The 12078-nt window shown below is 55.3% G+C and overlaps 2 protein-coding genes across 6 annotated transcripts; one reads left to right on the forward strand and one right to left on the reverse strand.

The window, feature by feature from the left end:
* Window positions 1–733: 733 nt before the first annotated feature.
* On the reverse strand, window positions 734–3138 carry TMEM205 (transmembrane protein 205). 3 transcript variants are annotated; one of them, XM_068980970.1, is made up of 4 exons: window positions 3080–3138; window positions 2458–2566; window positions 2193–2356; window positions 734–1062 (listed from the first exon to the last, which is right to left on the reverse strand). In XM_068980970.1, exons 2-4 carry the CDS (start codon window positions 2555–2557, stop codon window positions 757–759), a joined length of 570 nt encoding a protein of 189 aa, XP_068837071.1. In that variant the 5' UTR covers window positions 2558–2566; window positions 3080–3138; the 3' UTR covers window positions 734–756. The 3 variants fall into 3 exon arrangements, with proteins under 3 accessions (XP_068837071.1, XP_068837072.1, XP_068837073.1); XM_068980971.1 differs by having other exon boundaries at window positions 3015–3090; XM_068980972.1 differs by lacking the exon at window positions 3080–3138 and adding an exon at window positions 2996–3054.
* Window positions 3139–3482: 344 nt separating this feature from the next.
* On the forward strand, window positions 3483–10606 carry CCDC159 (coiled-coil domain containing 159). Of its 3 annotated transcripts, none has more exons than XM_068980787.1 (11): window positions 3483–3503; window positions 6682–6715; window positions 7036–7124; window positions 7216–7297; window positions 7491–7686; window positions 8283–8350; window positions 8435–8511; window positions 8841–8962; window positions 9187–9269; window positions 10263–10379; window positions 10552–10606. In XM_068980787.1, exons 1-11 carry the CDS (start codon window positions 3483–3485, stop codon window positions 10554–10556), a joined length of 894 nt encoding a protein of 297 aa, XP_068836888.1. In that variant the 3' UTR covers window positions 10557–10606. The 3 variants fall into 3 exon arrangements, with proteins under 3 accessions (XP_068836888.1, XP_068836887.1, XP_068836889.1); XM_068980786.1 differs by lacking the exon at window positions 3483–3503 and adding an exon at window positions 6317–6501; XM_068980788.1 differs by lacking the exon at window positions 3483–3503 and having other exon boundaries at window positions 6629–6715; window positions 7197–7686.
* The last annotated feature ends 1472 nt before the right edge of the window (window positions 10607–12078 follow it).

A 12078-nucleotide genomic window follows, 5' to 3' on the forward strand; every position in this document is an offset into this window, starting at 1 on the left:
ACCTTCTCCCTTTGTCCCACTCTTTCCTTCCCTTACTGTGTTCACAAGTCCCTTATATCCAAGGTTTGCTTCTCACTCACACTGATCATTGCAAACAGGGGAAGATGTGGTGAATCAGGCACTGGCTTGTATACTTCTCAAAACTGACTTTGCTCACACTTCATTGGCCAAAGCAAGTCACATGGCCATTCCCAATGTCAATGAGGTGAAAAAATACAATTGTCCTCTAGGGATCAGAACCAGATACCGTTACCATACTACATGATATGTGTAATGGTTAGCGCCATGCCTGGCACACAGTAGGTGCTCAACAAATGGCACCATTGTAGGACGAGCTTAGAGGCTGCAACATCCTACACTCTGAATTAGTATGCCATGTGAATGGGAAAACGGAATTCCTCAGCTCTACCCTTGCCTACAAGGGTTTCCCTGGTGGCTCAGTGGTAAAGAGTCCCTACCAAGGCAGGAAATGGAGGTTCGATCCCTGAGTTGAGAAGATCCCCTGGAGAAGGAAATGACAACCCCCTCCAACATTCTTTGCCTGGGAAACCCCATGGACAGAGGAGCCTGGTAGGCTACAGTCTATGGGGTCGCACAAGAGTAGGACACGACTGAGCGACTAAACAACAGCAACAACAACCCTTGCCTGCCCCTCCCCTTCCTTGCTTCCCAGTTGGAGAAAGATAAAGGCAGTCATTTCCAAAGAAGCTTTTATTGACATCCGGGGCCCCAGCAGAGACAGAGAGTCAGCAGGAGTTACAGGTTGTGGAGGGCCAGGGCGAGGCCTGCCAGATGAAGCCCATTGCTCAGGAGGCAGCCCAGATTGCAAAGGGAGGACAGGCCGTGGTAACGGAAGAACTGCTGGCGGAGGGCGCTGTACTTGGGGTCCTGACCCCGCAGCTGGCGGTAGGGGTCCGAGCCCTGGTGACTGCCCGGCACCTCCCCCCCCAGGCCCCGCTCCTTCTCCACAGTCTGCAGGGCCCACATAGCGGCCGAGGTGTGGGACTCCAGCCAGCGGGCATTGACGGTGGCCAGGGTGAGGCTCAGGAGCAGCAAGAAGAGCTGGTGGGGCAGCGGGAGGACAAGGTGAGCCACGCCTGGGAGGCAGGAGGGGCCCCAGGGCATGTCCTTGTGCATCCTCAAAGGCCAGAGGGGAATGGGAGATAGGATCGGGTCAAAGCCAGGTCTCCTCGCTCCATCCCCAAACCCAAGCAGAGCTCCAGCTCTCATATCCTGAGACCCGCAGTTCCTAAGGAAAGGCTCCACCACTGTCTCTTCTCTCTCCCCCAAATTCCTGAGCTGCTTCTCTTCTGATACACTGACTGGGACTTTCCAGAACACAGCCTGTCTGATACCCAATTCTTCCCCAGAACTGAGGATGGGCAGAGCCTCTCTTCCCTGAGTTGGGACAGAGCACCATGGTAACTGTCCCCTCATTTCCCTCAAAGAGCTTAAGACGGGGCCTATCTCCTTTGTGGCCCCAGCCTAGTCCCTAGAAGCTGACATTGGGCCCACAGGGAAAGAATTACAAGTCCCTGAAGTTCCAGTTACCTATAATCCCTCATGTGTCTGTGAGGTCATCAAAACCCCTTTCAGGCCTTACCTGCCCACATCTGAGGGACAGAATGGAGTCGGGGGAGGGCAGGATAGAGAGACATGAGATGCAGAGATGGCCTTGCCTTGTGGCTGGGTAAAATGTGTGGATGGGGGTCGTTGTTGCCGTTGTTTAGTCGCTAAGTCGTGTCTGACTCTTTTGCGACCCCATGGACTGTAGCCCACCAGGCTCCTCTGTCCATGGGATTTCCCAGGCAAGAATATTGGAGTGGGATGCCATTTCCTTCTCTGGGGATGGGGGTGGGGGACTGTAAATCCCCAGTCAGGCTAGTTTTAAACAATGAGCTGGGGTCAGTGCCTCAACCCAGCTGAGTCACCACAGCTTGGCTGCAGGCCCAGGCAGGGGGAGGAGAGGGAGCGACAGCCAGCAGACAGACACTGGAGGAATAGACAGGGCTGCTGGGGATGGTTGTGCAGGCTGTGCACTGCTCAAGGGTATCCAAAGCCCAACTCTGTGTACACCAGGAAGCCGGGGTGGTTTGGGGGGGTCTTGTTTTAATTGTCATAAAGGTGTCATAGGTGCTCATGCGGTCCTGGGAATGAATGTCCAGAGGGTAGTGGAGCCCAAGCCCGCATACCTGGCTGGCCTCCCAGAATGTGAGCTGAGCCCAGGCACACTGTGAAGCCAAGATGCAGAGGTTGACAAAGGCACAGCCCATGGAGATGTGAAAGTAGAAAGGGAAGAGTTTGCTCTGCACCAGGCCGAAGGTATGTCGGGGAAGGCCTCGGAAAAGCACAAAGCCTGCGGGGTGCAGGGGACCAGTGTTAGGACACGTCCAAGGACCCGCTCTCATCCCTGTCCCCACCACGGGCATCCATGATGTCCAGGCCGACGATCCCTACCTGAGATGAAGGTCACCCACATTTGCATGCCCCAGGCCCCTGACAAGACCAGGAGATGGACCACTTTAGTCAAGCTTCCTGGATTCCCGCCTTCCTCCATCTTTCAGGCCTGAGAAGGAGGCACCAGGTAAGTCAGAGCTTTATCTTTGCCCTGTGGCCTTCAGACCCTGTGAGTCTGCACAAGGCCAGGGTCATGGTCTATCCAGCAGAGATACCGGGATAGCAGCCCAGGAATGGGGTGGGGAAGACCCAAAACAGTTGTGACATCCCCGACCCTATCTCTCCAAATGTCAGCCCCCAAGATCTTAGGGTCTCTGGACCCCAACATTCATGCCACCTCTGAGACCCCCAAATTTCAGTTCCAGCAGCCCTAGGTCTTCAGAGATCAACCCAGTGACTCCCAAATATCACCCCAGGGATCCACTTCTAACATCAAAGACCACTCCTTTCATGACAGGATGTCGCTAAGAACATTCCCGAAGCACCTTCCAGCGTTCTAATCCTGGGAAACCCCAAATCTCATCCGGAGGACACCGACCCCACCACTGGACTCGGACCTCGACCCGCAGCACCTAGGAGTCCCGGGCTGGATCTAGGGTGTCAAGCTTGCTGGGCTCAGTACCTCACTCCCGCGCTCCGGGGTGGCTCGCGGACCTCAGCTACCTCCGCTGGTGGGACCGAGAATTCGTCCCGCCCCCCAGCTAAGCCAGAAGCCAATCGGATCGGAGATCTGTATCTCCTGTACCGCCCTCTTAAATATTGGCCAATCGATAAACGGAAACCTAGCCTGAAATCCCGCCCACTCTTCGGACTCTCATCCAATTACACCGTGGATCCTAGGATCTGCGGAAGCGGGAAGGCACCAATGAAGCCTTCGGCTGCATCGGCGGGGGCGGAGCTAAACTGCCAGCCAGCCACACCCCTCTCTGTGACTCTACCTTTGGGCTCCTCGTGTTTTAAAGGGATGGTGTCCCCACGGGATCAAATTTCAGCGTCACAGCTGGGGACTGGCTTCGCGGTCCCTGATGGGAGAGCATGAGCAGGTGGTATGTAGTAGGTGGGGGTGGAAGGGGGTCGGAAGCCTGGCAGGCGCAGGATTCAAGGCCCCGGGGACGGGGCCCAAGCAAATGACCCCGCCCCCTTCCTCCGAGAATTCTATCAGGAGTGACTGAGGGAGAAACAGGTGATGTTGGAGGCCAGTTGGGGCGGGGATCGACCTGGTGTCCTGCCTGCAATTGTCACTCAGAAATCCATCCTGCCTTTTCCTCTCCCAAGTCTCCCAGGGCTCCTATGATTCCAAAGTACTAAGTCCTCAGTGTAATTTTCAAAGACAAACACTGAGTTCCCTTTATTGTGTATCAGGCAATGGTATGGATTAATTTACTTAATCACAACAACCCAGTAAAGTAGGTAGTATGATATCCCATTTTTATAGTTGGGGACACTGAGGCTTGAAGAGGGTTCATAATTATCCCAACATCACACAGCTGGGAAGGGGATAAAACTAGGCTTTGAACATCGGCCATCCAACTGGAGGGTCTCCTTGCTTAATCATCATGCTGTACTGCCTCTGGCAGTGAGGACCTCCCTGAGGCAGTAACTTTTGAAGGGGTAGCTTAGAACATTTCAGGAAGAATAATAACTCTTGCAAGTTATTATGGTGGGTGTGAAGACCCAGTGAGGGCTTAGGGTGGTGCCCAGCACTCAGCAAAATGTTCAGAAAATATGAGTTTTAAAACGGATTAAGGAAGATTTTACAGAGGCGATACTGAGTAAGGTTTTGAAGGGTATATAGGAGTCTTCTAGGAGGACTGGGCTAGGGGAAGGATACCAGAGGGCCCAGAAAGGACACAAGAAGAGAAAGCCCTATATTGTGGCCTTTCTGGCTGAGTGTGATCCATGGCAAGATGCCCTTCACCTGGAAGTTTTTCCAGGCACACCTGTCCCAGGTTTCTCAAGCTGTGCCAGCCCTCACTACACTGGAAGGGCCGGGGGTATGTATGTGAGACCCAGAAATGAGCCCTTTCTTGTTCCCAGCCTTATCTAGTGCAGGCCTGGGCCCCAGTTTAGCTAACATTTGTTAAATGGATATGCTGTGCCTCTCCTCACATTCTATGGCTCTCATTTACTGGGGAGCCAGTTCCTAACTCCTCTGCTTGGCTTGCCCTAACTTGTTTGAGCTGTCCTGCCAATCTCCTGCTGCTTCCTCCTGGACCTCTGCCTCCAGCGACCCTGACTTTATCAGCACAGAGCACCTGGTTCCAGACCTCCAAGCTTTTAAAAAATATATATATATATATATTTACTTAACTGGACCGGATCTTAGTTGCATCATTTAGGATCTTTAGTTGTGGGCTTGTGGGATCTAGTTTTCTGACCAGGGATCAAATCCAGGCCGCCTGACCAGAAATTGAACCTGGACTCCCTGCACTGGGAGCATAGACAGACCTCTAAGCTTTGGCACATGCTGTTTCCTGCCAGGGATGTCCTTCCTTTAGGGGCAGTGTTAAGATCTTTTTTTTTTCCTTCTTTTAGGCTTGTCTCAGTTCCTTCTGTGGGAACTTCTGGGTTCTTCTCACTGTCCAGTCCAACCCCTGGGGCTAGGATCATCTTTCACCCAGCTTTGGCTTCTGCCATAACTAAGAAGTCTGTGTTGAGGGCTGTGGCCACTCTGGGGTGTCAGGGAGGGCCTGGGGCTGTCAGGACCCAGGAGCTGGTCTCAATGCAGCCCTCTGTCCCCCCTACTCAAAGCAATCCTCTTCTGGCTGGCCTACCCCTGGATCCTGAGTACTCCGTGCCTTGCTACCGCTCACTTCCCTCATCCTCCAACGTGTGTTCGCCTGCTCACAAGAAGTGTGACAAGTGCTGTGGTTCATGTTCGTCTGCTCACAAGAAGTGTGACAAGTGCTGTGGTTCATGCTCGCCTGCTCACAAGAAGTGTGACAAGTGCTGTGGTTCGTTGAGGGACTAGCCTGGGGCTGGAGGGCTGGCGTGATGTGGGCTGGCTCTCAGGAAACTTTCACCACCCATCCCTCTTCCCAGGCACTTCTTCAGAAAAGACCTTGGAATATACATTTCACTGGTCCAAGGACCCAGAGCCAGAGACCCCACAGCCGAGTGCACCTGAAAACACAGTGACAACTGAAGTCTGGAGGCCAGGGAGAGACTCAGGGTGTCAGTCACATGGGTCTCCTTCCACCCCTTGCTCAGACTCACAGGAGCCGTGTAATGGCCAGGATCTTCCCAAGAGGCATAACAGCAACACTAAGGTCTACCCCACCTGGGAAACCCCTTCCTGCCACACCTCAGTCTGCTGCTGCAGGGCTTCGGGTGGGGGCTGTGGGGCAAAGAGTTCTTGAGAACCCTCACGCCTTATGTCTTCAGCACCCAGAACAGCGCCCAGTGCTCAGCCAGGCCTGCTCTAATAATGTCTTGAATGAATGGAATGGATACCCCATTGTGTGTCTTGTGAAAGTGAAAGTGTTAGTTGTGCAGTCCTGTCTGACTGTTTGTTACGCCATGGACTGTAGCCCACCAGGCTCCTGTGTCCATGGGATTCTCCAGGCAAGAATACTGGAGTGAGTTAGCATTGCATTCTCCAGGGAAGCTTCCCGACCCAGGGATTGAACCCAGGTTTCCTACACTGCAGGCAGATTCTTGACCATCTGAGCACTGGGGAAGCCCATTATGTGTCTTAATGAGGTTCTGTCTGTGATTGACACTGGGTGTGACTGCCTGTGTGTCTGTGACTGTGGTTGTATGTCTGAGATGGGCATGAGCATGTGCCCTGGGTCTTATGACTTAGCATGCATCTCTGTGTCTGAGGTTGTGTGTCTATGGTTGTGTTTCGATGACCATGTGTGGTTGTGCATCAGGGGTTGCTGGTGCTCCTTGCAGACATTGTTGATGCCGTTTGCCCCTAAAGAAGAGGGCCATTACCTGAGTCCAAGCCGGAATGAGGGCTCTGAAGCTGTGTGTTCTCAGGGGCAGCCTCCATGCCTGCCACACAGATGCACTTCTGAGCGTGTTCGAGCTGGGGCAGAGGTGAGGTGGGGTTGGGGGTGCATGCATATGCCTGGAGGCAGCTTTGCCTGCCCTCAGGGTTCTAGGACACCCAGAACTCAGCAGGCCCAAATCATGTCTAACCCCCACACCCTGGGTTAGGGTGAGCAAGGATGCAGCCCAGGGGTAAATTTCTACTGCCCTCATGTCCCCCTTCTCTAGAAGCCCTTGGAGACCAGCTGTTCCAAAACCAAAGGTAAGAACCTTCCACCCAACAAGACTATGGGTAGAAGACCCTCCAGTTCCTACCTCCACCTTCTGCTCCTTCCTCAGTGGACCTGCACCATTGCTTTCCATTCATCCCTGTCCTGCCATCAGCTGACTCTTGCCCCTGACCTTGCCCTTCATCCTGTCTCTGACCTTGACTCCTATCTTTCTTCTACCTCTGCCTCAGCCTACCCCAGCTTCTTACCTTGTCCCCTGCCTCACCCCACCAACCCTGAACCTCTACTGACCTCTGCCCTGCCCCCACCCACACCCTTCCCAGCCTTGGCTGACACTCACCTCTGCTCACAGTTAAGTCCACCACGATGATTCCCGACTGCCAGAAGCTTTTGAGATGTGAACTGGAGTCACTCAGGTGTCAGTTACAGGCCCAGACCAAGGTGAGCCAGGTCGGCCCCACCCCCAGCAATTGTCTCCATCCCCTCCCACTTCACCCCTGCTCCCGCCCCTAGGCCTGACCTCTTGGCCCAGGCTTTCGAGTTCCTAAACCACTCAGTGACCCTGTTGGAGAAGGAAAGCTGCCTGCAGCAAATCAAGATCCAACAACTGGAAGGTGAGAACTGGCCAAGGGTCGAGGTAAGGCTGGAGGCTGGCCCTGTCAAGGTCAGCCAGGTCAGGCCAGGGTGGGAAAAATTGGATGAGTTTGGGTTTCAGGCCAGGGTCTGGTGAGGGTCAGGGCAAGTTGTGTTCAAAGCTAGGCTCAGGGCTGTGGGTGGGGCTCAGGCAAGTTCCCACCATCTCTGTAGAGGTGCTGGGCCCCACGAGCCACCAGGGAGACAAGGAGGGGCACAAGTGGGATGTGGTGGAGGGACGGCAGGAGCTGTATGAGGCCCTGGCTCAAGGCCTGCAGGGGCTGCAGAAGAGCCTGCATGACAACGAGGAGGTGCAGCGGGCCCGCACCACCCGCTGCCTGCAGTTGCTGGCCCAGGAGATCCGGGACAGGTGGGTGTTGCCAGGAGGATTGCCTGGAGGTTGTTTCAGGAAAGAAGGGAGGGCAGGGAGAAGGGGCCACAGGTGGGATGGGGGAAATGAGTAAGGGAGTCTGGGGGGCCATGGAAAGCTTGGGGGACAAGAGGAGGGGGTGGAGGAGGCAGGAGGCAGTGGGGCTGTGTGGGAAACTGGGAGGCCAGAGGAAGGGGAGACAGGGATGGGAAGGGAGCTCAGGGGACCAGAAAGCTGGCAGGGGTGAGATGGGAAACTGGAGGGGAGAGGTGGTGGAGAGCGGCAGAGTTGGGGTATGGGAGGTCAAGGGCGCCAGAAGATGGGGAACTGGAAGCCAGGAAATGGGGGTCTGAGGGAATAGGAGGCTGAAGGTCAGAAGGGGTGGACAGGGTCGGGGTAGGGACAGGTAGGAGGTGGGGGAATAGTAGTAGAAGGGGAAAGGTGGGTAGGCAGGTGGGGGGAGGGGACAAGCTTCTGGTGGATGGTAGTTGAAGATAGAAACATGGAAGGTGGCAGTGGCTTGGGGGAGGCAGGTGGGCAAATGGGAAGCCAGGAGGCCAGGATACGGGAGGCCAGAGGCTGCCCTGTCTCCTCAGCAAGAAGTTCCTATGGGAGGAGCTGGAGCTGGTACGAGAGGAGGTGACCTTCATTTATCAGAAGCTCCGTGAGTGCCCAAAGCCCATGGCCGGGAGGGCAGGGTGGAGGTCCTTCTACAGATTCAGCCCCCTTAAGTCCCCTCCCCATACAGAGGCACAGGAACAGGAGATCACAGAGAACCTGGTGAACATCCAGAAGATTCAGAAGACACAGGTGAAGTGCCGCAAGGTGAGCAGAGCAGGGTGGGGTGGGAGGGGAACCTTGTGTGAGTTGGGGTATGGGGATCTCTGCTGGCCTCTACCATCATACTCCAGCCAGAAGGCCTGGGTTCAAATCTCAGTTTTGCTACTTACTGCTATGTGATTGTGATCAAGTCACTTCTCCTTGAGCCTCAGTTTCTTCATCTGTATAATGGATGTAACAACATGGCCCTGCCTGACTGAGTAGCTGCATTAACTGAGTGATAAGCTCTTTAAAGGCACCTTGGTATGCAATAAATGCTATATCACACCTTTCACCATTATTATTATTGTTTCCCCATCCCTTCCTGACCTTAGGTCCTGACCAAGATGAAGCAGCAAGGGTGCGAGACAGCCAACTGGCTAGAGACTGAGGAGTTGCCGCCAGGATGCAGTGGTTCCTGGAGGGATAACCTCCAAAAGGAGCTGGGTGACATATGGTGATGAGCTCCCCCTGTAACCTCTGACCCCGACCTTCATCTTCCCTGCCCTCTCCTCCCAATCAGATCGAGCAGTGACCACTAGAACCTGGAACCCACCTGAGTCCAGGTCTCCCTCTCCCCCTGGGACTCGTCTCCACGCCTCCCCCACCACAGCCCCCCTGCCCCAGCCCTGAGCAGTCCAGAGTCCCCTGGAGGGCCCACAGATCACCATCTCCCCACAGGTCCGCTGTGCATGTGCTGCAGAACTCCTTTGATGGCCTCACCATATCCTCAGGGGGCCGCCCCAGGGCCGCAAACCTCAGGGGTGAGGGGGGCTAAGCAGCATTCCAGGGTTGGGGGGAGATCATTCTCTAGCTTCACACATGGAGGTCATGTCAGAAGCCATCTTTGGGGGTCACATCTGTTGGGTCTCCCCCCCGCAGATATTTATTTATTTTTGGTTATGTTGGGTCTTCATGGCTGTGCGAGGGCTTTCTCAAGTTGTGGCAAGCAGGGGCTACTCTCTTGTTGCTGTGCATGGACTTCCTATTGAGGTGGTTTCTCTTGTTGAGGAACATGGGTTCTAGATCCCGTGGGCTCAGTAGATGGAGCGTGGGCACTCCAGAGCACAGGATCAGCAGATGTGGTGCATGGGCTTAGTTGCCCCATGGCATGTGGGATCTTCCCAAGCCAGGGATGGAACCTGTGTCCCCTGCACTGGCAGGCAGATTCTTAATCACTGGACCACCAGGGAAGTCCTCTGTTGGGTCTTATTCTGTGCTCACATTAAATAATGTTCTGGGGTGACATTAGAGAGTCCCTGGAGGTTTCATCCAAGGGTCACTCAGGGTCACTGATCTTTTTTAAGGGTCAGTGGGATAAAATTTGGGACTTCCCAACTGGCACTAGTGGTAAAGAACCTGCCTGCCAATGCAGGAGACATAAGAGACATGGGTTGGGTCCTTGGGTCAGGAAGGTCCGCTGGAGGAGGGCATGGCAACCCACTCCAGTATTCTTGCCTGGAGAATTCCAAGGGCAGAGGAGCCTGGCAAGCTACAGTCCAGGGGTTGCACAGAGCCGGGCATGACTGAAGCAATTTAGCACACACACACACACACACACACACACACACACACACACACACTGGGGTAAAATTCAAGGGTCACTGATTGAGATCATAGTTTGGGGTCATGTTGGGTCACATTCAAGGGACATGATCAAGGATCACATTATATCAAGGGTACTGGGCTCATATTCACAGACCACTGAAGGGTTACATTCAGGTTTCATGATAGAATCGCACGTGTCCCACCTGCAGGCTCTAAGGGACACAGATGCCTGAGCCCTCCTCTCCCCTGCTGGGACTCGGACTCAGACACGGACCAGGGCCCTCCCCAGCTACTGCTCAGCAAGAGCCGCAGCTCCTTCCCACCTGGTGCGGATCCTCCCCTCCCCCAACCCACCTTTCCCTTCCCCTTCTGGCTTGTCCTGGGGTCCCAGAATCTGGGCACCACCCCCAACTCCCAACCTGGATATCTGCTCCCTGACCTCCACGCCTGGGGTCCCCTGGACCAAGCCAGGTTCTGACCCACCCTCTCTCTCCGCAGCCTGAGCAGCCGGGACTGCTCTCCCTTGAAGACTCCTCCAGAAAGAAAATAAACTAGCTGAGACCCTCATCTGCCTGTGAACTGTTGCTCCAGCTTCTTCCTGCGCCTGCAAGTGACCCCTTCAGTTTACTGCCCAGTCTTGGGCAAGATGTGGAGACCAAGCGGCTGAACAGGTCTAGAGTCAGGGGGCGGTGTGACACTGTGTTTAGTATATGACAAGGTCAGAGGTCAGTCTGTCCAGTTATTGAGTGACCAAACAGTCTCTTCCCCACTAGCCACCAGTCTTCCTTTCTGAGATGCCCTGGCGATCCTGCCTGCTGTCCCTACTGCCAAATGGGGAAACTGAGGCTCAGAGAGGGAGGGTCTCGTTATCCCACCCTCTTCCTCTCAGCACCCACCAGGGTCCTCCCTCTTAACCTCGTCTTCGTTCCCTCATGGCTCGCCCCCAAAAGCAAGTGGGGCCCCGCCCCGATCACGCTAATGAGACATCGCGAGGCCCCGCCTCACGGGTTATGCAAATGATGTCCCTGAGGCCCCGCCCCTCCCTCCGGCGCGGAGACTGCGCGGCGCGGCGCGGCCGGGCTGGCCGACCGCGTCTCCATCTCCGCGTTCGCCTGCTGGCTGGCGGTTGGTTTGTCTGTCCGTCCCGCAGCGCCGGGGCCGTCTAGGTGGAGCCAGGGCTCAGGAGGCGGTAGTGTCGACCCGGTGAGGGGGAGGGCCTCGGGGCGCCGCCTGTACCTCTTCTCGCCGGCTTCCGACCCTCGTTGTGTGTGTCTGGCCAGGGTTCGGTTCGTGTGGGTCGGGTCCCCTGCGGGTCCAGCGCGGGGAGGGGGAGGGGAGGCTGCGAGCTGAGGCTTGGGGACCCAGCTAGGGGAGGGATGGATGGGGACAGTTCCCCGGTGAGGCTGACGGTGACTGGGTGGTTGTCGTTATGTGTCAGTGTGTGTGTGGCATCAGGGGTGTCCGTGTGGTGGCTGTGTGACTGTGTCTCCCGTGGCTGTCTTTGTGTGATTGTCACCGTGGGTATCACTCTGATGGTGACCGTGTGGTGGTCGTGTTGCTGTGGCCGCCTTTGAGTGGCCCTGTGACTGCTCTCACAATGATTGTGTGGCTGTCTCGGTGTCTGTGTGGTTGTATGCACGTGACTGTCATTGTGTGCCTGTTGTGTGTTTTTTCTGATGGTGTGTGGGGGTCCATTGTTATGTGACTGATCGTGTGCCTTTCTTATGTGTCTGTGTGCAAGGCTATGCCATGGTCCCCGTATGTGCCCTTGTGTGGCCATGTGGATGTGGTTGTGGATGGCAGGGCTCTTCTGTGACAAGGTGGACCCGAGACTTAATATGTGTCATTCTGTGCCTTGTAATTGGGGGCGTGACACTGTGACCAGTTCTGTGACACCCCCCCCCCACTGTGTGTGGTGACTTTTTTTTGATGTGACTCTTAAGTGTATTGGTAGCCTTGAGTCTCTGTTGCTGATGGGGGTGGAGTAGGGGGCTGTATGTGGGGCCATGAGGTGTGTGAAAGACC

The sequence above is a fragment of the Capricornis sumatraensis genome, chromosome 9 (assembly GCF_032405125.1).
Source record: "Capricornis sumatraensis isolate serow.1 chromosome 9, serow.2, whole genome shotgun sequence".
NCBI lineage: Eukaryota > Metazoa > Chordata > Mammalia > Artiodactyla > Bovidae > Capricornis > Capricornis sumatraensis.